The sequence below is a fragment of the Furipterus horrens genome, unplaced genomic scaffold (genome assembly GCF_987537825.1).
Source record: "Furipterus horrens unplaced genomic scaffold, mFurHor1.1.pri manual_scaffold_1, whole genome shotgun sequence".
Classification (NCBI taxonomy): domain Eukaryota; kingdom Metazoa; phylum Chordata; class Mammalia; order Chiroptera; family Furipteridae; genus Furipterus; species Furipterus horrens.
In genome coordinates, this window is record NW_028327171.1 from 7,883,641 (window position 1) to 7,904,444 (window position 20,804).

The following is a 20,804-nucleotide window of genomic DNA, read 5'->3' on the forward strand; positions in this document are numbered from 1 at the left end:
GGTACAGATCCCAGCTAGTTAGCCCCCATAAGTGGCCAGAATGTCCAAGGTAGACAGCTGCTAAAACACCATTGGACAGGCCCTGATCTCGACCCCAGAGTCTCCCGACCCCAAATACACCACATTTATGGGGATTCCTCCTGCGGTTTTCATGGTAGTTCCTGAGTCCCAATCAAGGGCGCAGGAATGGGGGCCCTTGAAGACAGGCACTGTGGACCCGCTGCTTTATCCCTGAGATAGTTTTTCCATGGCAAGCAAAGAACTCCTCAGCTACGTAAACCATTCCAAAGTCAAGAACAGAAGGCTGAGCTGTGTGTTCCAGAAAAGTCCCCAGCTTCTGTACACAGGAAAGCCTTAAATGGAGGGCGGGCCACACGTGGGGAAGGTCCTGAAGGTGAAAGTCTTGAATTCAAGGAGCATGTTGACATAAAAACAAACAAACCTGCAGAGAATGTGTATAAAAATGTATTTGAGCCAAACAGAGGATACTCTGAAGCAAGATCTCAGCAGACTCAGAAAAATGCTTTCTAGAATGGCAGTTGGCAGGTTCTTTTCTGCATTTGGAGTTCAGGAGAACGGAGAGAAAATTACAGGAAGGTTGGGGAAGGCAAGGTGGGGATCAGACTATGGAATAGTTAAGATTACTTGCTCTCTATAGAGGGTGGTCAGGCTTTAGATGGTGGGGTCTGAATGGGGGCATTTCAAAGGTATGTTAATCTAGTTGCACAGAAACAATGGACTGGGCTGGCTCAAGGCAAAGATAAGCCTTTTACTAAAGAAGTTATATGCCTGGGGCGTGACTACCCACAGTTAGGAGTTTAAGATCAGATCACCCTGGGAGGTTACTTCCTATAGAGCCTTGGTTGGTTGGTTTGTTTTGTTTTCTTTTGTTTTGTTCACAAGCACCTGGTCTGGCACGTGAAGGTATCAGGGCGTTCCGGATGGTCCACCTCCAGAATCCAGAGAGAAGGCAGCAGACAGAGGCACCATCAGAGCGGGAAAGGGGGCACATTGCAGTCACGACCTGCACTACAGACTCCATCCAGCTCCACGACCCTGAACACTCACATTCCTAGTCATATATAGGTCGTATCCCTTATATACTCACATTCCTGTACAAATAGGTCTTATCTTGACACTGTGTTCCTTTGTGCAAAGTGGGGCCAAAGATTTCCAAGCCAGCTATTCCAAGTTTGGCTATTGCTCACGAACCAGAAAGTCCCCTGATGTCTTCACCCTGCTGGACTCTTTCCACTTTCCCTTTCAATTAAGCCTTTTGTACAGTTGCCTCAGCTTCTTCTCTCAGAACACATTGGAGAACTGGGGACAATTTAATTCCTTTTGTCTCCAAAAGAACTAGGAACACAGCCGAGAAAAACGCATCCAAAAAGGTTTATGTCATTAAATATTTTTCACTTGAATCATCCTTTGTAACATCCTGAGAAAAGAACTCCAAAATTAAATGGAAGGAAAAAATCCTTCACTGCTTCTTTGGAGTTCCCAATCAGATGCCATTCCCGACTCTGCAATCTAGTTCTGACTCCTTAAGACAGCATGGATCTAGCTCTGACCAGTAGGACTCAGCCGGTTGCGTGTCAACCCTCAAAGCAAAAGGTCATTGGTTCGATTCCCAGTCAGGGCACAGCCTAGGTTGTGGGTTCTCGCCCTGGTAGGCGTGCGTGCGAGAGGCAACCAATCGATGTTTCTCTCTCACAGTGATGTTTCTTTCTCTCCCTCTCTTTCTGCTCCCCTTTCCCTCTCGAGAAAAAATAAATAAATATTTCTTAGAAAGCATGGATCTGATATAAAATATTGTTTCCAGTCTGGAACAGAGGCTCCATTTTAAAAGTAAAATCCATTAGAGCTAAATACTATCGGAACATCTATAAAGTTAATCCTACTTGTTCCTAATATGTGGCTGAAGGTGCATTTTTGTATGCAACTCTCCCAGTGGACTGAGATGGAAAATGCCAGAAACAAGAGGGCAGCCAAAACCAAGGAATGCTGGGTACATGCTCAAGGGGCATGCCTTGGACACGCGGGCCCCCACACCCTGTCCCCAACAACAGTCTCCATGCCTCCTCTTGTTGGGATACTTGAAAATTGTAAGAAACAAGGAAATAGTGACTCACATACCAGTAGAAAATCATTAGTAACAAAGGGCAAATGTAATTAGAGGGTCTTAAAGGGCATCCTGAAGGGGGAAAGATAGTCATCACCAGACAAAGGGAAATTGGGAGAAGGGAATTGACAGTAGTAGCATATTTACAAATCACAAAAGGGGCATTTACATAATCGCGTTAGAGTGTAACTCCAGAGTAACCAGTAATGGAGAAAGGAGGGAGAGGGAGAGGGGAGGGGGAGCTAATCACATTAGGGAGGGGGAGCTAATCACATTACTATAAAACCAGTTTTCTTTGTCTACTTGGCTGCACATTCTCCTGCCTGAGGGTGCGCCCCACTCTGCAGACTCATGAATAAACCCCTCGCTTTGTTGCTCAGGTCCTGAGTCCCGGTCTTGAGGTCTTGATTGTGAGCACTTCTCACAAAACAAACAAGGAGGCTTTCAGCAATATCACACTTCCGGGAGGTAGTCACACTGCATAACGTGGTTTAATGAGCACAATTATTAGCTTCAAAGTCTGTGAACGTGAAGTTCCCTTTCATCAACTATGTATAAAGAAACACACGCAAGAGAGTTCCTTGAAGAGGATGGGCAAGGGACTGGCTCTTTTCCAGGCTGGGTGTCAGTGCTCTCGCTGGGGCCGGGTCACTCTGTCACACCCGCCCCTAACACCCCTGCTCTGCACTCAACACACACACAAACCCACAGCTTGCCTGTGGGTCCTCTCGCCCTGTGTTTTCCAGGTGGAGTCAGGCTGCACCCCACGGCTACAGAACCCAAACTAACAGGTGGCCCTCCCAGGAGGAATCTCTCCCTGCCCTTGGGAAGGCCCAGTTCAAAACAATTTCACAACCTGTGAGCATTTTAGCATAAATGCCAGGTTAATGGAGTGCCTGGAATTTCAAGTCATGCAAAGCAACACACACACACACACCCCAACCAAGCATCCCCTTTGCAACTAGAGAGACACACATGAACAACTTCACACAGGCTACCTCTGCACACCAAGGGACCCACCGGGTTTGGAAAGAGCAGAGGAGATTCCAGAAGCTGGCAGAGTATATTTCAGTATATAAATGTATAACAGGCAGCCTTAGAAAAAAACACAGGCCCCCGATACCCACCCAGTGCCAGCTCTGGGATTCCCCAACATACATGCAGAATGATTTGGGGGGAAATCCCAGGCAATAATTGCCAATTCTGTGTTGCTTTGGCTTTATGGAAGCCGAGGCTGATTAGTGCCTTCCAGTTCTCTTTTCCTATCTGCCCTGTCTCTTTTCTGATGAGAATGGGAGTGAGGGCTTAAGTGAAATAATACTAAAAATACAAAAATAATAGTACCGGCGCTGTTTGTGGTATGCGGCTGTTGGAGCTCTTTCTGGGGGCCGACTGGGATTCCAACCTAGCTTCTGCTGCTTAATAGCTCTGGGTCACCTTGGTGACTTAGACTCTGTTTGCCTTAGTTTTCTCCTCTGTCCAGTGGGCAGGATCCTTGTTCGGGCAGAGGCGTGTTTGAGCACAATAAGAATGGACTCAAGGCCATGGCCCAGGGCTGGTCACACCTGATAACATCAGGAGTGGGACAGGGCAGGCGTCCTGCCTTCTTGCAGGCACCATACCGGCTGCCACCCTCACAGCCCTGCCAGGAGGGATTAACACTTTACGGACACAACACCTGCAATTCAGGAGAGACAGGAGCACCCAAAACAAGCCCAGATCTTACCAGTGTCTCCCTGGCTTCCCAGCTGGGCCCCCATACTGTGGGTTATGACGTGTATCTAAAACATTGGCCCAGAGTTGATCATTAATTAGAAGCCTCTACTTATTTATGAATGGTGCTGAAATCAGAGATACATAATGTTGTTAACACAACACCTGGCCCCACACCAAGAAAGCCAACAACACTGCCCATCTCTGAAGGTGGCTCCCAATGTGTCCGCTGACAAGCTTTCCAAATAGATGTTATTTCAAAAGAAGTGCACGGCTACCTCGGCAGAGCGCCCGTCACAGCGCCAGCCCCCAACCCTGACGCATGGCGAGGCACTTGCTCACTGCGCTCCTGGACCTCACGCCTGCACCGAGTTGCACGTAGGACTGGGAGACCAAAGACGTGACTTGGGAGCCCAGGGACATGCTGGGAAGGGCTGTGGCCACACCACGCGGAGGAAGAGGTGGCTCGTAGGCCACTGGCAATATTGAAATAAAGGTTTCCTTTTTCTGGGTCACACATTCCAGAGCAAGCCTCTCCCAGGACGTGGGGAAAGAGGACTTGGGAAGAAAGTCGCCGCTCTGCGTACGGGCGTAATTACAGTCTGGGAGAGAGAGGAGTGCTCGGTGCTCCTGGAAACGGGACAGAAGGCCCCTGGAGGCGAGTGTGACAGTGATGGCTCCCCACAGAGTACCCTGGGAGGTGGGTTTCGGGGGGTGGGGGTGCCTCGCCATGCAGCCCTAGCTGGTCCCCGGGCCTGGGGAGCCTGGGCCGAGGGTGAGCTTGCACGTGGGGAGCCAGGTGACAGGGATGCTTGAGCCTTTCTGAAAAGGTGCTCTGCCTGCCAGGCGAATGCCAGCTCCCTGCAGGGGAAACTTCCCTGCAGTGCTGCTGCTTGTGACAATCAATATTTGGTCGTTGTCTGGGGACAGTTCCTGGCACGCTGCTCCAAAAACTCTTGGAATCTGCTGAGTGATGAGATGTGCTTTGTGTGCTGGTGGCTGGGGGCCCCCCGGGCAGCTCTGGGGGAGGGCTGGTCACCAGCGAGGCCAAGGCCGGACCGGAGGGCTGAAACTTTCAGCCCTGCTCCTGACCTCCCAGGAGGGGCGAGGAGCGAGCTGGAGACCAAACTCCATCACCAATGGCCAGTGATTTAATCAATCCTGCCAGCGTCATGGGAGCTGCCACAAGATCCCCTCAATGAGCGGTTCGGAGAGCTGTGTGTGGCACGGGAGGCAGCATGGGAGGCGCCAGGAGGACAGGGCCGGCAGAGAGATGGAAGCCGCACCCCTTCCCCGGCTTGCCCTGAGAGTCTCTCCCACTCGGCTGCTGCTAAGTTTACGTCCTTCGTCCTGTACCACAAACGGGTAACAGTAAGTAAACGGGTTTCCTAAGTTCTGTGAGCTGTTGTAGCAAATCACCGAACCTGAAGGGGTATAGCCCGCCGGTCAGAGCACGGGTGGCCCTGACCTGGGACTGGCGTCTCACGTGGGGGCAGGCTTGTGGGGCAGAGCCCTTACCTGCGGCTGCTGCACTAGTCAGTGTCCCAACCTAACTGAACTGGTGAACACTCCGCTGCAGTCCAGAAGGTTGGAGCTGGTCGCTGGGCAGAAGAAAACACCCACTCAGGTGTTGTGAGCACACAGTTCCAACGCCCTGGCCCAGTCAAGGCTGCAGGGGTGGGGTCCTGCAAGAGGCCCCAACTGCTATAAGCAAGACCCCACTTTCTGTGCCGGACATCGAAGTGGGTTTGCCAATGAACCAAATGTTTGCAAAAGCGATTACTTTGGCACCTGGGGGTCTTTGGGCGTTGTAGGAGAGAAGTCCAAGTGTAGAGCACCTATGTGCAGGCCAGGTCCTGTCCCTTGGGGGCCGCAGGGAGACCCGAGAACACACAGAAGTCAGGAGGAGGCTCGCAGAGGCAGACAGACCAGAGCCCCCCATCTCAGCTAAGAGATCAGAGACGTGAGAAGATACCAGACTGCCCTGCACCAGGCAGGCTCTTCTCTCTCATCAGCTCAAACGCCATCCACGTGTGTCGGGGCTGAGCTAGAGAGACAAGAAAGATACAACCTGGCACTGTGGAGGGAATCTAAAAAGGGGAGGGCAATGTCCTTAAAATCACACGTCTATATTCCTTTTATAACATTTGCTTGTGGGCCTCAGGTTCTGTCAGTTTTTTCCTGCCGAGGAATCATGCCGAGCAGAGAGAACACGCAATGTGGTCGTAGGCTTCAACAGAAGTTTGGGATCCAATGGGGAGGGGGGTCACGCGTGCAGGTCAGATCCTAAAAGGGGGAGGAGGGCGGCGTTGTCTGTTCCTGCCTGACAGGCAGCGCGAGAACACTGGCTCCTCCCGTGGGCTCACCTTCATTTCATGCACGGATGTGAAGGACCCGCCCACCGGAGACCATTAAAGGAGGAGCTCTGATTGGCCTGGCTGGATCCCTTTGCAAAAGGATGCCCTGAAATGTGCCAGGGTCCACCAAGATGCTCGTCCAAGAGTGGAAAGGGCCATGGACAGGATCCAAGCACCCGGGAGAGTCTGACTCCCAACTCCCCGCGAGCCAGGCAGATCCCGGCAGGGTGTCGCCACTGGTAGGCATGCACAGGGGCCAGGCCACCAAGTGTTACCCCCACACACACCACTACCAGACCCTTTCACACACTGCGCAGGACCCCGGGGGCCTATCCGTCGGCTGGCCAGCCAGCTCGTCCGAAGGGGACAGCACGAGCCACAGCACAAGGCAATGACAAGTTGTCATTTCCTCATCTGGCTGAGAAAACATGAAAAGTCAAGAACTATGAAGAAATTTGTGAAACAAAACAGGGCCACGTGCACACGTTCCCATCTGCCTGTGGTCCAGAAAAAGCCTCTGGGGGAGCCAAGGGAGGAAACCTCAGGGAAGACTTAAAAAAAAAAGAAAGGTTTACACTTCTACCTTGTTTTTGACTTTTTAACGTGCACGCCCTAGTTCTGTACTGGTATTAAAATGCTTCCATTAACTGTCACTTTCTCCAGCACTGCAGACAGAGCAAGGCCTTTAAAAACAGTCTACTGGTGTCTCCAGCATCTGCACCCTCCTCTGCACCTCCAGCCCAGCCCTGAATCCTCTGTCCCTCTCTTAACTGGGACAGTCGCCGAAATTACCAAACAGAAGCTGCCCACCACAAAGGGACTCGGTCCCTAAGTGCCTATATAACAGAGAGGGCACTCGCTGCACCAGGTGCCACTGCCCACACCGGGGGTGGGGGGGGTGGGGGGGGGTGGTGGCTCGGGTAGGTCCGGCCTGCAGGGGTCCGCACCTCGGTCCCCAGTCTATGAAATTCAGGCCCTAGACCCCCTGCTTGTCTAGCACTTTCCAGCACAACCGGCTGTCCTGGACTCAGCACCCTGCGTTGTTGCCACTGGTTCTTCCTGTAGCCCCAATATCTTCAGGAGACCCAAGTCCCCTCCCCCGCCCCTCCGCGCACAGTTGTCCCGGAACACCTGCTCAGGCTGCCACGTGCGCACCTACAGCCTGGCAACCCCTCGTCTCCCCTCGACACAGTCCGGCGCTTGTGCTGAGGGGTTAGGACACTGGACACATGCCGGGTCACTACGGCTTTGTGGCGCTTGTGAAAAAGAGAGAACCACCTAATTACCCATCGACAGAAGATGGAGAAAGGAGCTCCGGTCCATCCAGAACCCTGAGCGGCACTTAAAGCCAATGCACAGAGTTCCATTAATTGACCCCGATGACCCTCAGAATCGCCACGTCCTATACAGAGAACGCTCATTGTACAACTGTACATACAAAATGATAAACGTTTTAAATGCATGAACAGCTCTCTAGCTGAGAGAGGGAGGAGCTACACGGGGGGCGGGGCTCCGGGGCCGGCACTGCGCTGCTTCTCCCCCTGGGGTCACAGAGGTGCCCCCTCTTTACCGCCTGCTATGTGGCATGCTTTTAACCGAATAATAAAACAGAGAGAGATACAGGGGTAAGCCTTGTATTTAAGAGGAAGTTTTTCAGGATCTTTTATGGGTACTTTCCATAAAAAAAATAAAAGAAAATCATTTATGGTATTTGACTAGTCTAATGAGGCATTCCGTCTTGTGAACGGTTAGCGACTGTAAAACGAATGCTAGGTAACATCTAAATGGCTCAAATCTATCTATCATATTGCAGAACATATCCATATATACACACATACATATAAGTGTATATTTTTATTAAGATAATTCACATACCATATAACTCACCCCATTAACCTGTAGAATTAAATGTTTTTAAGCTACACTTCACAGAAGTGTATAAACCATCCCTACCATCTCTACGACCCCTCTTAGAACATCTTCACCACCCCCAGAAGAAACCCTGTACCCACATCAGACACCGCCATTTCTCCTTAAGCCCGACTCCAACCCAGCCCTGGCAACCACTAACCTACTTTCTGTCCCTACTGACTTATCTCTTCTTGACATTTCCGATCAATGGAACCCTATCGCATGTGGCCTTTGGGGCCCGGCTTCTTTCACTGAGCACGTCTCTAAGGCTCATCCGCGTGGGAGTGTGTGTCAGGACGTCATTCCTTCTAAGGCTGAATTATACTCTATTGTGCAGATATACCACCTTCTATTTATCCATTCACCAGCGGATGGAGCAGATCTTGTAAACAGAAGGAGTCTGCACTTTCAATAATTCTAAGACAAAATAAACTCCCCCACCAGCTTTAAATTTGCTTCCTGGGTAAGGAAGGACCCATCATAGGAAGCCACGCCCAGCTCACCTTCTCCTGGGCAGACCTGGCCGCGCTCCACACCTGCTGCACTGCCAGCTCCAGGGGCTGCTGCTGCGGGTCCTCCTCGAAGGACAGGGACAGTGGGCCCTGGAACAGAAAAGCACAGTAAGCAGAGGTACATCGGTGATGCCTGCTTTTTAGAGAAAGTTATGTATTTCCTATAAAGCTCTGCAAACCTAAGGAAATACAATACAGCTTGTTCATTAAACCTGTGCTTCTAAGCAGCAGCAACGGTCGAACATCAGTAAGCGCCCGCCCCTGTGGACCAGCTGAGGCCGGATCACACGCAGGCGGGGGTTCGGTTATGGGACAAGGATGGGAAGCAGAGAAACACAGAACAAGAGCAAAGCTGTCACAATCCAGATGGTGAAGGGCGCCCTGAGTGCTCACGTTCACAGGGCAAAGAGCGCTGGCTTCTGGGGGAGGGGCCTGTGCCCATCAGCGGGTCCGTGGTCCAGTACAGCCGCTGCGGTCGCTCCTTCTGCTGATGAAAACCCTCTGCTTTCAGAGGATCCCTCCTCCTTGATCCCTGGTTGCTGGCACTGTGCTTAAGGCACCCCCCTTCTCTTTTCCCACCGCCCCAGGGGTGGGTAGGCAGAAGCCCCAGAGGTCGGCCACCTCTCCCTGAATTGGGACCCTTGGCTGGAAAGGAGCCGGCCTGGTGGCTGTGCCCGAGGAGAGTGTTTCCGAGCCACTGCTACGCAGGCCTCCAGAGCGGCCAGCTCCTGCCCCCACGGCCTCCCACTCCCACCCTGCCTGCTGCTCTGTACATCCTCCCGCACCCTTCCCATCAGCTCCCCCATGGCTCATCCGCCTCTGTCCACTTAGGCTCTTAAATCAAAGTTCTCCAAGTGAGAGACATGTGCAATTAAAAAGATATGATCCCCAAGGCAACAAGACCGATGTTTTATGAAAGATCAAGCCAGGGTTGGGACAGCCAAGCAGGTCTTGTCTGTTTTAAAATAAATTCTCTCATGCCAACAACACGACCCAGGAACGAAGCGCTTCTTACAGCACTGCCTGACTGCACCGTGGTCACGCAAGTTGCGATGGGGGTGCTGCAAGGAAAACATCCCTCCATAGCTTCCCCCTGCTCTCCGTCCACCTCAGAGACTCCCCGTTGTGGTGAGCTGGTCCTGACTGCAAGACCCAACCGGGGCTGGAAAATAAAATTCTGCAAAGGCACACAAGCTCTTCTGGCAGACACAACGCAAACGCGGGGGCGATAATGTTACCAGGGCCTTCTTAAGAATCCCCATGCTCCAAGGGCAGCAGCAGGCACAGAACACTTTCGATCACATGCTTCTGGCCCCACCCTGTTCCAGCAATGCCGACCTCATCCCCCAAAAATCATCAGAGGAGAATGATATCCACTCCCCAAGAGTAATGAAATCACAGTTTCGGGCTGCTCTGCCGACACCCTCCAAGGCTAGTGCTTGTTTTGCCGTGACCTGCTGGCCACAGGTACACCAGAGCCTGGGGATGACATGGGTCTGTGTACCACGCTGGCTGGCTGAGAGAACAGCCCCCAGCACTCAGCCCAGTGCCAGGCAGGGAACCGACCCATCGGCAGGAGTGGGGACAGCTGCCAGACAGTGCGGTGAAACAAGGCACCTTCTGTCCCAGCTCAAGAGCCACTGTTGTTGCCGTGAGCAGCCCGGATGCAGCCTCCAGGCCTGGCCATTAGTGGGTGCAGGCCACGCCCTCCTACCTGTCTGACACCGTATGCATTAAGACCCTGGAGAGATTCCGCTGGGTAAGTTAATGTCAGTGGGCGTTCTCACAACGGAAATAAATTATTAAGCTAAAACAAGGACGCAGGTTCCCTATCCAACTGCCTAACTGTCGAGTTTCAGGAAGCCTAGTGCTTGCACAACACTCGATCACAAACTTCCATTCCAGATGCTGCCCTGCTTAGCCTAAAGCCAGACTTCACGTCCACCTGGGAAAGCGATAGGCAGGAATCGCCAGAAAAGCGCTAAGAAAAGGAGAAGCGTGAGGGGGACCAGCCCTGCCAGACATCAGCACACAGAGCCTCGAAATTCCAACCTGGGTGGGCTGGCGCACGAACACGTAAATGGACCAGTGGACAGGAACAGAAGTCCCAGACAGGCTCAGATACCTGTGCGAACTTCCTGGGGGACGAGGGTGGCATCCCACAACTATGGGTAAATATAGATTCTCTCTTTAATCAGGATGTGGGAGGAACCCCAGATGGAACACAAACACTAGTAAATGAGCCTAATTGCATCACACACGAATATGAGAACCGCCTGAAGCGGTGGAAAAACACAGGTCTAACTTAAGATGCTTTGGGAAACGAATATTCTGACCGTACATAAATGCTGTAATCTAAGCAGTAAGTGTGTTTTTCACGGGGGTATGGGTTAGCCATTCAGAAACTACTCTGTGAGTATCAGACTTGACCAAATAAACATATATGTTCCAGCTAAAAATGCCTCCCTCCTGGAGAAGGGAGTTAACAATGAGTAAAGGGCAAGGTAAAATGAACGCTGTGCCGCTGACCTGGAGGCCACGGGATGGGCATAAAGACATAGCTTTGAACATACAGACAGGAAGACAGAAAAATACAGATGTGTGAATGCATGTGTTAGTATGCACACGTAGATTTCCCAGCTGTGTCCCCTAAAAAAGTGTAGAAGCAATGAGCACACCTGCTGCCCAGATCTTGGTTTCTAAACACTTCTCCAACAGAAGGAGTTGGCGTTGCCCGGAGCAGGGGCTGAACCCGGGACTGAAAGAGGGAAAAACATGCGATGAGTCTGGGAAAAACATCTGTGGAACCATGGAGTAAGGAAGTGCTGAACAGACACAAGCATGTAATTTTCCCTCTTGATGGAAGAGCCCAAAGGCTACTACAACCAAAGCAACAAAAAGAATAGCCACAGTATGGGATCGTAACGCAGAGAATAACAGAAACACCCAGTAGTCCACACTGATGTAAATAACCCACTCAATACATAGATGGAGGAGTGGGAGCTCTTCCTTGCAGTGGCTTTCCAATGAATAAACGTAGAAGAAGAGATGAAACAACAGAAATCACCACTAAGCAAACTCCCCAGCAGTAATTGTTGCAGACGCATCACACAGATGGATGCCAAAATCAATCAGCAAAGTGTGAGGGGTAACAGGATGTGTATAGTCTCCGGGTATCCCCACAAGGTATCTTTAACTCCGGAGGGAGTGATACTGTGCAAGAAGAGACATAAGACAGGAGAGAAACCACCTTTACCACGGGATCAAGGCCAATGTCCCCCACAGTCAGTTACAATGACACGATGAACTCTGTGATATAGTATATGGAAAGGGGCACCTCACTTCTGTGATTTGTGTAACCTCAGTCCAATTGTGTAGAAACACAAAATTGTGGGACATTTGGCAAAAGAATAATCAACACTCTTCAGAGTTGCCAAGGTAGTGAAAAACGAGGAGACTACAAACTGTTCCAGACTTCAAGAGATGAAGGAGAAGCCTCAACTTAATGCCATGTGGGACCTGAATGGGACCCTGGAACAAGAAAAGGACACTGGTGGAAAATCTGTGAAATTCACATAAGGTCTTCGCTTTAGTTAAAGACCATTGCCAGTGTTAATGTCTTACACTGTTGCAATGCAAATATCACTGAACCGTGGATTATAGTAACATTGTGCCAATGTTAGTTTCTTATCCTGTTACATTAATATCATTGTACCGTGAATTATAGTAACATGGTGCCAATATTAATGTCTTATACTGTTACAATGTTAATATCATTGTACCGTGAATTATAGTAATATTATGCCAATGTTAGTTTCTTATCTCGTTACAATGTTAATATCATTTTACTGTAAATTACAGTATCATTGTGCTATGGTTATATGAGACTGGGTAAGGAATATATGGAAACTCTCTGAATTACTTTTAAATAAAGCTTTTCTATAAATTTAAGAGCAATACAAAATAGTGTTTTTTACAGACAGCTTAGAAGAAAGCAGCCACTTTTACTGACTTTATTTGCTAAATGCCTCACACAGATATCATCCCATATAGAGGGGATTCTGTTTTCCATATTGAACCCAAACTTACCCTCTTCTATAAATGAAGAACAGAGGTTAGGTCAGAGCTGTCAGCCTGAGCAGTGAACACAGCTCTTCCAAGCGGCTCAAGAAGTCCCCTCCCAACCCAGCAGCCCAAGAGGGGCTGACAGGAGTCAAGTTCGCTTTGGCTGCATTTTAGCTAAAACCCCACACCCACTCCACATTCCCCCAATGGGTGAGCACAAAACACGGCCTGAACTGACGCCTCTTCCTGGGTTTCATATGGACAATTTGCAAACTCATCAGTGCGCCGCCTTTAATGTTGATTCTTTAGAAGTGAAAAACAAAGCACATGAAACAGATTGTTTTGCCTGGGCTTGGCTGGCTCCCATGCAGGGAAGGCCTGTGTCCAGATGGGGTGACGCGCATGGACCCCATTTCCCCCCTCCTCCAGGAACACGTTTCTAACAGGTCCTGCCATTCATCCCAGAGCCCACCCTCACCCCCACCCCATCACTGCCCACTCTGAGACACCAGGGTGGCTGTGCCTGGACAGGGCTCTGGCCTAGCTCACCATCCCGTGAGACACATATGACCACAAGGTGCCGATGCGATTCGGGGACCAGCCCAGGCTGCTGGGATTGGGGTGGGGCAGCATCCTGGAAGAATGGAAGGATCAGGGACCTTTCTGAAGGGTTTACAGAAGTTAAATAGGGACAAAGGTTAAAGAAGCATTCCAGACAAAAGGAATAACCCGTGGGAAGGCCCCCACAGGAAAGAACCCTGAATGTCTGAGCAACAGAAATGAGACCAGCTGGTGCGGAGGTCATGGTAGAGGGTGAAGGGAGGGGCCCCGGCAGGTCCCTTATCCAAGGTCGCCTTCATACTCTTGCCAACTGACTTCTGTATTGTGGCCACCTTCGGTGGTCAAGGAGTTTGGGTTTTTGTGAGCTCCACTCAAAGCTCACTAGGTAACAGGAAAGAAAGCTCTGAAGTCTTGTCACTTTGTTTACTTTTTGAATTACTGAAGCTCATCTACAAGTTAGAGCTATTAATAACTTGCTCTAAGTTCACACAGCATCCTTTCTCATCCCTGCCCCCCCACCACCACCAAAAAAAAACCCACAAACTGTCCCAGTCTTGGTCATTTGCATGTATAACATCCATCTGAAAAGAAAAGAAAAGCTCTGAGGCAAAGGACTAAAGAAACAAACAGCTTCAGGGTGGCCCATTGCTAGACAAGGCCAGAGGACACACCCCACTCTCGGGTCCGTACTCACAAATGTGTGGACATCCACCTAGCGGGGGAAGCGCTGTCCAGCTTACCTACAAGGGTCACTGGGCCTCAAGTGCCTGGCTTCCAGAGCCAGTGAGCTGCTGTGGAAATGACAACCCAGAGGCTCCCAGGTGGGTGTCAGGGGGTGTGGACCACCACTGGGTGACTGTCACTGCAAACCCTTTCTGTAGATGTCAGTGTTACTCAGCGGAACTAAAGGGCAAACCTCAGCCGTTGTATTTGGATAACAGGTCATTAGCTCGGCATCTAGTGACTGAGACAGTTCTAGGGTCTCTGCTCTCCATAGCAGAACTGTGATCAGATCAACTGGAATTAGGTGTTTTCCACATCAGAGTGGCGAGGTGCTGTTGGGTGACAGCTGGCTTAGGGACAGGTGTGTCGCAGCCTCTCACTAGTGAGAAGTGAGCTTGAGGAAGCTCCCCGCACCACTGCCAACCTATGAAGTCCGAATTGCAGGGAGGGGGAAAGCCTGCGTGTTTTCTCAAAGCTCTCCAGGCAAGTCGCCTGTGCTCCCAAACACCTGGCATCTGCCCGGCCAGCTGGCAGAGCAGCAATGCTCTCCTCTCGCGTCGCTCCAACTCGCCACCCTATCTAATGTAAAGATAGTTTCAGAGTGAGGGTCAGAAACACAGGGCTGCCCAACACAAGGAGCCTGCACTGTCAGTCATGGGTCACCGAGTCAAAGGAGGCTCCATGGGTGATTGCTCAATCCTCAGGTCCTGGGAGAAAGGAGCCCCTTAATTGGGGATGATACGTTAAACAATTGAACTCTTTGTATCCGTTCTGTCGTCTTTTATTTATTTATTTTTTAGACAGAGGGGAAGGGAGGGAGATAGAGAAGGGGAGAAACATTGATCAGCTGCCTCCCGCGCGCCCCCCACGGGTGCCTGGCCTGCAACCCAGGTATGTTCTCTGACTGGGAATCGAACCAGTTTGCATGACAACACCCAACTCACTGAGCCACAGCAGCCAGGGCCCCTTTGTATCCTTTCTTGCTGGACCTCAGTGAAAGGAAACATATGGGTCTCAAAGCCGAATTTGCTGCTCACAGGGGAATGTGAGCCCAGATACAGATGGGCCATGGAGACCGGAACAGGTACGTCAACCCCAGCAAGCCTCTCCAGCTCAAGCACCTCAGTCTCCCCCTGGAGAAGGAAGGGGCTTTGCTAGAACAGTTCAGCATTCCTTTCGGTCTTTAAGTACAAAGCTGGGCTAAGATAGAACGAGAGGAGTTACTGTCTCCATTCCATAGAGAATTCCACCTTTCAGAAGATGCTGGATATGATTAATTACTTCCAGTCTGTCCCCAGCCCTGCCAGGGACAGGCTGAGAAGTGGTCTCCTCCCCAGCCAGGGAAGAGAGCAAGCAGGACAGGCTGGAGGGGGCACTAAGCGGTGTCTCTCTGGGTCTGGCGGGCACGGAGTGTCAACCCTAATCCAGGATTAGTGGGAATCAAGTTGGAGGGAGGGCAAAGGGGAAATGCAGGGCTGGCTGTCAGGGTCAGGACACCCACTACAAGCACCAGCCTGCTCACCCACACTGTCATCAGGGCTGCAACAGTGATGGCCTAGGACAGGGGAGGGTATGTGACAAGTCAGTAGTAAGGAGCCGAGTTCCCCAGATCCCATCTGCTTGCAAAATCTTCCATTTGAATTCAAATCAAGCAACAATTTCAGGCACTGGGGAGCATAATCAGATCCAATCCACGGTCACCAAGACTGTCCAGGAAGTCTCTGCCTGCTTTGAGCTTGAGTCCTGTCCATTATAGCCCCTTCCAGGCAGAAGTCTGGGAACACTGATGTCCCCGACTCTGCAGTGCATGGTCAATGGCAGACAGAGAACAGAAAAAGACAGAGGGAACACAACAAGCCACATGTCTCTCCACTCCCTGAACAGAGAGCCCTCCCTGCTCCCACAAAGTCAAGTGATTTGGTGAAAGGTTTTCTTTCGAAACCTTTCTTTCCTTTAGGGTTCTCAGCTTCACCTGACCAACCAGACATTCCAGAAAGGAATTCTCCACACCCCAGGGCAATCTAGCAGCAGGTCTAAGGCAACCCCATCTTCTGAAGCCAGTTGAGAAATGTCAGGAAATGGGGCAGAATGGTAAGCAGGGCTGTCCTAACTCACACACAGAGGGTCCTGCCTCTGCATCTGAACCTCCACTAGGAGGCCCCGGGTTAGAATGACGGACCCTCCAGGTTACTCACCCAAAACTCCCTTGAATTTGAGACAGAGCAGGGAGAAGGTGCATACCATTCATGTCACCAGCCAAGGTGGGATCAGCACCAGAGCCTGGATGGTAATGCAAGGTCAGTCAAGGGTCAATGACAGCAGCTTAGTGGGGAAACAATTGTGGTTTTGCTCCCCTGTGTGAGGTCACATGGCTTTAGGACTCCCACAAGAGACAGGGTGGTTCCTCTGACCAAGAACTGTCCATCTCTGAACAACAGAGGCATAGATTCTAGGCACCAAGACAGATGGCTGTCAACTGACCTTGCAGCTTTTTCTTCAGTTATATGCACCGCTTTCTTGTTTTCCAAACCCACAGCCATGGGAGTCAAGGGCACGGCACAGAGACCAGGCTCAGGGCCCACCCTGGGACGTTGGGAAGGCTGATGGGTCCAAGCACACTGCACTGGCCACTTCCAAAGCCAGTGGCCACAGGCTTCTCCACTGACGGCACACGCCTGTGCAGGACCTGAAAGCAAGGAGGACCAGCAAAGGCTGGGAGACGTCTCCCCAATCCCACCAGGCCCTGTTCCTATCCGGAAATAATAGACACCAGGAGTTTGTCATTAAACTAAGATTTCTCAGAAGTAAAAGTAAGTCACCATGTCATTAATTCTGGAAGAAACAAAACCACAGGAATGTGTGGCATCAGATAGGTCACCAGCCCCAGAGCTTCGTTTGGGGTGAGAGGTAGCTGGATTCCAACCCCAGCTCTGCCAAGCAAGGCTGTGTGACCTTGGGCGGGCTCTTTAACCTCTCCAGACTGCAGTTCCTCACCTGTAAAGTGCTGACAACCCCAGGAGTTGTGAGGATTCACATATGTGCACCTAAAACCCCCAATACAATGTCTGGCAACAAATGGTCACTAATTTCATATGCCGGGAAACGCAAGCAAACCTTTTAGAAATACATTCTTGGTGGAATACAGCTCTATAGATGGAAACATATTTGGGTCAGTTATTCATACATCAGGTGCAAAAGCAGAAAGTGTCCAGCGCGGAACCAGAATCCACCTGGGTGGGACTCCAGGAAGGGCCGATAGGAACAGAAGGGAATGGGCCCCTGTGACAAGTCTGCAGCAGCCAGTACCCGACACACCTCCTGTGTGGTGAATTGGGTCTAATCACTTCGTCTTGACTCCCCATCAAGGTTCATCTTTCTCCCAACTTTCAAGGATGCAGGATCAGTCAAGGGCTGTGTGTGGCTGCAGAGAAGCACCCCGCCGTCAGCCGGCACCCGACCCCGCAGCACCACCACGGTCCTCACAGAAACTCACCCCATTCCGTCTGGCCTCCTGATTCAGGGCGGCCACCCAGGCGGCCTGCCACTGGCTTCTCCAGCTGTTCAGCGTTAGAATCCAGCAGAGCAGCACGTCCGACTCGGGGCGCTGGTCCTCGCCAGGCTCCGCCGCCAGTCGCGGTGGCCGCGATCGCGCCCTGGCTAGCGCCCACTGCGCCAAGTACAGGCCCACCGTGCCCAAGGCCACAACGAAGAGCGACACCAAGACCAGCCACTGGACCTCACCGAGCCAAGAGTCCAGGCGGGACATGGTGATGGTGCATACCCTGCGCGCCTCGCCCCACAACTTCCCAGGGCAGCCCCTGCGGGACGTGGGGCCCGCGGCGGCGAGCTCAGGACATCAGCCTGCGGCCGGCGGGGGGCGTGGAGGGGCGCAGCGGGCTGGATCTGGGCGGCTGGCGGCGCGGGCCCTGGGCCCGGGACCCAGGACCCGGGACGCGTGGCCCGGAGCCGGGAGACAGGAGAGACCAGGAGGGTCGAGCAGGAGGAAAAGCCGGCCCGCGCACGGCGGCCACAGCCTGGGACTGCGCCCCAATCCCGCACACCTGGCAATGGGGACGCAGCGACTGGCGTTCCCGACTCGGCGTCTGGGCAGTTCCCGGAGCCGTGGCGGAGCTCGCTTCCTCCTGCGCGCGCCGCCCCCGGCGTCCCGCCTGCTGCCCAGCGGTGGCCGGAGAGGCTCCGGCTTGGGGCGGGGGAGAGGGGCGGGGCGGGGCCGGGCCCTAGGGGGTGGGGCCTGGGTCGCTGGCGCCCGGGCCATCCCCGCCCCCTTAAAGGCACCGCGCGTCCGGCCCCTGTGGGCGCCGCCCCAGCCACCGCTCTGAGCTCAGGTCTGGCCACGTGCGCACGCCACCCGCCCCCTCCCGCGACTTCCCGGGGGCAACCGCCGCGCCTTGGCGCTGCTAAGCGAGCTAGGCGCGGCTTTCTTTAGCGGTAACATGCTCCCGGCGTGGCGACGCAACGCTACAGCGCGGTGCGCGGGACTTTCCAATTAGCCGGATTCCAGGGATACTGTGGGGCTGGTGTATTGGCTTCCCTGAGCGTGTGCGCCCGCGTGTGCATGTGTGGGCACGCCTGTTTGTGCCTGTGCATGTGAAAAGGTGATTTACAGGATCACCATGTGTCCACCAAGACGGTGTCTGGTTTTGACATACTTGGAAAGTCCCTGGAAATCCACAACTCGCACTCCAAAGTTGGGAAGGCCTGGAGACTCGTTGTCTTTGAATGGATCGTTATTTGTTAAGACGCTGTAGGCACGCCTGCGACTGGCAGCCCCCCGTGCTCCTCACCTTGCAGTCAGCCCCATTATTAGGAAATGCCACAAAACACTAGCCTAAAATTCTCCAAGGCCTAGATCATAGAACAATGACTCATTGGTATTTTCTGCAGCTGTCTGAAGGGGATTTGACCTTGAATTGGGTTGGCTAGATCTGACAGCCGTTGGTCACCTCGCCAGGGACTGCTGATGACCAGTCTGGTGGGGGAGGCCAGTGGTGATTCCTCACTGGCTCCTCCTCAGCCCCTCCCTGCCACTGCACTGGGTGAAGAGAAGCCTTAGAACCTGGCTGGGGGGGGGGGGCGGTTTGCTGAGAAGACAGGCAAGTTTCACAGATGTGAGATTAGGATCTGAATCTGGTTCACAAGTTAGTGGCATTTACTGTCACCTATTATGCAAAGTCCCTGAAACAGTAGAGCAAAGAGAACCACAGTTATTGTGATGGATCTTCCCTGGAGACCAAGTATTAAAGACAGGGAGTGAGATGCCACTAAAAAGGGGCAGGTTAGTGTAATGATATACAGTACACAGAAGTGTGTGTGTACTGCATGTGCAAAGGCCCTGAGGCCTGCATGTAGCCCCACACCCCTGAGGCAGAGCACAAGGGGGTGGTGTGAGGGCTGGAGGCACTCGGGTGGGCTGGGGGCTGCAACTAGAACACTGCAGGTAGTAGATTGAGCCACTGAAAAAGAGAAACTATACACTGTTGGAAGCACAGAGTGAAAAAATTGCACTTTACAAATATCATTCCCAGCAACAGGTAGAGGAGGCTGGGCTGGAAAAGAGTGCAGGGGGAAGAGAGTCCCGCTAGAGGGTGACCCCAGAGTCCATGAGAAGGGTTGAGTCAGGCTACAGCATGGTGGGGTGGGAGTGGGGGGTACAGGAGAGGGTATTCCTTGCTTAGAGGCTGGAGGCCAGGAGGTGAGAGTGAGTCAGAATTTGTGGGGCAGAGAGCAGCAGGAGGGCGAAAGACGTTTACACCCGAGGGCCCTGATTTTCTTTGAGACCAGGAAAGAAATTGGGAGGCAGCTGGACTGAGAGCCCTTGTGGGGAACAGAACAGGAAGTGGGCAGGGAGCTGAAATCATCAGATTGGCCAGGTGAACTGGGCAGGGGAGAGCCAGCCCTTACGAGGCAGTTCTGATATTAGCAAGTAGAACTAGAATGATCCTATGAGCTTTCTGCAAGTCACCTGGTCATTAAACACTAGCTCTTCCTTCATCCCATAGGCCCTAAAGGGTTGGGGGAATGGCTCTCCTTTTCCCGGAAATCTCTTCATATTTGGAGCAAGCCTCCAATTATTTTCTGGTCTGCAGCCAGATTGATGCAGTTGAATAACTCAAGTCCGGCTGGCCCCCTTGCCAGGACACCAGGGATTACTAGATACCTCGGCTCCCGTCTCCCTGCTCCAGCATGAGCCCACATGCATGCGTGTGCACTGGCCGTGGCCATGTTGGCAGTACCTTCACAGCCACCTTTCCAAGGCAGACTCACCCCCTCGGCTCATTTAGAGACTTGAAACAAATTGTAAACTAACAACCATCCCTGGTTTGGAATTTTTACAAAGGAATGCACACATCAGGTATTGAATTACTTCCCTGTAGAACCAATTGGAGGGAGAATAAGGAGCGTTCTGGGCTTACAGGAAAATGCAGTTGATCAAAACATGCAATAGAAACATCTTTAAATCCATGGGAAAAAAAAAAAAAAAAAACAGGCTGCCTTCACTTCTGCTCCCAGCCCAGCGTCATGGTTTCCCAGTCCCCTTCATCCAGTGCATGAAGGACACCGGACGGCTCAGCTCTCTGTAAGGGCAGCATTCCCCCTCATGTGGTGACATTCCCTGTTCCCCGCATGCTGCCCTCATCTCCCCTGGGCATCCCTCCAACCCCAGGAGCCAGACTGATGCTCCGCCCAGGAAGGACGCTGGTTCTCACTCACTACACCTTCCGATGGGTCAGGTCCTCCACGCTCTGCTCTGCAGAGGTTGTTTGCTGGCTTTGATGCTCCTAGAAGGAAACCCCTGTGTTTTGATTCCTCCAAAGTGTT

General features: G+C 52.2%; 1 protein-coding gene across 1 annotated transcript in view; it reads right to left on the minus strand.

The window, feature by feature from the left end:
* Positions 1-18,093, minus strand: part of C2CD2 (C2 calcium dependent domain containing 2) — a 46,101-nt gene extending 28,008 nt beyond the window's left edge. Inside the window, exons 1-2 of the mRNA XM_090271879.1 lie at positions 17,458-18,093; positions 8,607-8,705 (exon numbers count right to left, since the gene is read on the minus strand). Of these exons, the coding sequence (XP_090128005.1) occupies positions 8,607-8,705; positions 17,458-17,730 (372 nt within the window). The 5' untranslated portion in view covers positions 17,731-18,093. The remainder of the gene's footprint in view (positions 1-8,606; positions 8,706-17,457) is intronic.
* Between the last annotated feature and the right edge of the window lie 2,711 nt (positions 18,094-20,804).